This window comes from Cucurbita maxima, unplaced genomic scaffold (genome assembly GCF_002738345.1).
Source record: "Cucurbita maxima cultivar Rimu unplaced genomic scaffold, Cmax_1.0 Cma_Scf00070, whole genome shotgun sequence".
NCBI lineage: Eukaryota > Viridiplantae > Streptophyta > Magnoliopsida > Cucurbitales > Cucurbitaceae > Cucurbita > Cucurbita maxima.
In genome coordinates this window covers 382,373-384,865 of record NW_019272086.1, presented here as the reverse complement: position 1 = coordinate 384,865, position 2,493 = coordinate 382,373, and the positions used below count along the sequence as shown (strand labels likewise).

The window sequence follows — 2,493 nt, the reverse complement described above, 5'->3', positions numbered from 1 at the left end:
ATTTTTTTTTTTTTTTTTTTTTTTGTTCTTTTCTTATGTGTAGATCAAAATTTGTCGAGTAGCTCCATCTTAGCACACTGTTTTTTCCATGATACCCGCGAAAGAGACAAATACAAGAGATAGAGAGACATATAAGGCAACGTCAAGAGCCTGTGATTCGATTCGATTGTGAGGGTAAAGGTAGTCTGATGAGACTTCATCAGATAATTGCATTGGACAAGAGAGCAGTAGATTATAGAAAAGAAAGAATGCAAAAAATTAGAAATAAAAAAAAAAGTACAGAAATTCTTGATTGGATCAGGAATCCCATTTTATTTGAATTCGGTATGGATAAAAGATCTTCTTATGTTATACTATTCAATTCTCGACGATGATTCGATTTGATAGCTCCGATATTGTTATTCATGATATTTTAATACGATTCGATATCATCGAGATGCAATGCAGCCCATTGAATTTACAAGCGAAACATTTATCATCTCTATGGGATTAAATCCCGAGTTATTGCGAATAAAAAATGAAACGATGAGATTATGGAAGTAAATATTCTCGCATTTATTGCCCCCTCGTCATGGAATAGATGAAATAAATAAATAAATGGATTTTTATTCAAGAATCCAGTTCATCCTTCGGAACCATATCACATCCCAGATCTGATGAAATAGGATGAATTGAGACGGTATTTTGTAAATACGTAATTATCTTGAATATATTAACTATTTCTTTATTTTCCGATCGTCTGGAAGGGACAAAAGATACAATTTCTGATCTCTAGTGAACCTCTCAATAGGATTCGAACCCATATGAAGTTCTGACCATCTGTCAGAGAAAAAAGAACGAATGGATCATGTAGGATTCCCGAGAAATTCTTCGAATTCTTCCGGGAGCGGATGATTCGAGATTACTAAAAAAATTTAATAGCATAAAAGAAAAAAAAATCCCATAAAATACATCATTTAAAAGTGTATTAAAAAAGAATTAATTAAGTTGATTTATAAAAGTTTTGAATTTGAATCTTTATAGCATATATCATTATAATAATATATTTTAAAATACGTGTCAAATTAGTTATTTTAAGATAAACTGTGTGCTTAAACAAAGAGTATACTGTGTGCGGGAGTGATTGAACAAGAACGCTTATGAGAGTGCTTTATATAACAAGGAGTGTCTTCGACCATTTGGTCACAGCTCGAAGAACAAGGTAATAGGTAAAGATGATGAACAAATCCTTCCTCTCCATGTTCCTATTGATCCTCCTCATCTTCTCTTCTTCAGGTAATTAAAGTCTAACCCTACCATCTTTGCCATTTCTTCTTCTTCCTCCTTTGTTGCTAATATGTATTAATTACAGAAGAGATGATTGGTCGTACTGTTGAGGGACGAGTATGCCAGTCGCCGAGCCAGAAGTTCCATGGCCTTTGCTTGATCAACCACAATTGCTATGTTGTCTGCCAGTCTGAAGGCTTCTCCGGCGGTGAATGTGATGGCATCCGTCGTCGCTGCATGTGCACTCGTCTTTGTTGATTGTTCTATATAACAATCCTATTTTTTCTTTTAAATAATACCGTTACTATATATATATATGGTAATCAGTCGAAGAGAAAGCTCTAATACCAAATGATATGGAAGGAAAGATCTGATTTCAAATGATAAGGTAATCATCACAAGAGGAGTAAGATTTAGATTACTTTAGTGATCAAATATCTCAAGGCAAGAATATTTATTTGAGATTCGAATCACTCCATAAGTAAATATCGATCATTTCTAGCTTGAATGATTCTTGTTGATCAAATATTTTAAGATAAGAACGCTTGTTTGAGATTCGAATCACTTCACAAGTAAAATTGATCATGTCAAACTTGAATAATTTTACCTGCAATCTAAACTACCTACCATTGAAAAGAAACTTAGTCATTGGCTAAAGAAAAGCACAAATACTTCTTTTACTACATTTTTCAACTTTATATAACTTCAAAAGTAAAACTCTTAAAAAGTATTTAAAAGTGGTAACATTCCTACTTTGTGGTCATAATTAATCAGTATGTAAATGTAATAAATAAAAAATCCTGAGGAAACATCATAAACTCCACCCAAAATTTATAACAAAAAAATTTCATTCTCCATTTCATTCTTCTTTAATTTAATGTGGCATGAATTGGAACAATTTTTTTTTTATAATTTTGATAATATTTTCTTCCCTTCTTCATTACTTTTGTATGATTGATATCTCTTAGTTCATATCATACTCGGTACGAAAATTCATTGAAAAATAATTCACTTTAATAACTTAAAATTCATTTCAAACCTAATCACTCCAAAATGATAATAACATGGTTGAAAAAAGAAAAAGAACACATATTGTCAAAGTTTCAAAATAAAATACGTAGACTTAAATGTGAAAAAAAAAAAAAAAAAAAAAAAAAAAAAAAAAAAAAAAAAAAAAAAAAAAAAAAAAAAAAAAAAAAAAAAAAAAAAAAAAAAAAAAAAAAAAAA

General features: G+C 30.2%; 1 protein-coding gene across 1 annotated transcript; it reads left to right on the top strand.

Annotated features, from left to right (window-relative positions):
* Nucleotides 1–1,188: 1,188 nt before the first annotated feature.
* On the top strand, nucleotides 1,189–1,573 carry LOC111472389 (defensin-like protein 1). The gene is made up of 2 exons (XM_023118079.1): nucleotides 1,189–1,275; nucleotides 1,352–1,573. The coding sequence occupies exons 1-2, from the start codon at nucleotides 1,215–1,217 to the stop codon at nucleotides 1,522–1,524; spliced, it is 234 nt and encodes a 77-aa protein (XP_022973847.1). The 5' UTR covers nucleotides 1,189–1,214; the 3' UTR covers nucleotides 1,525–1,573.
* The last annotated feature ends 920 nt before the right edge of the window (nucleotides 1,574–2,493 follow it).

Coding starts and splice junctions, on each gene's coding strand:
- LOC111472389 (XM_023118079.1), top strand. CDS start 1,215: ATGATGAACAAATCCTTCCTCTCCATGTTCCTATTGATCCTCCTCATC. Junction 1,276..1,351: donor CCTCATCTTCTCTTCTTCAG/GTAATTAAAGTC, acceptor TATTAATTACAG/AAGAGATGATTGGTCGTACT.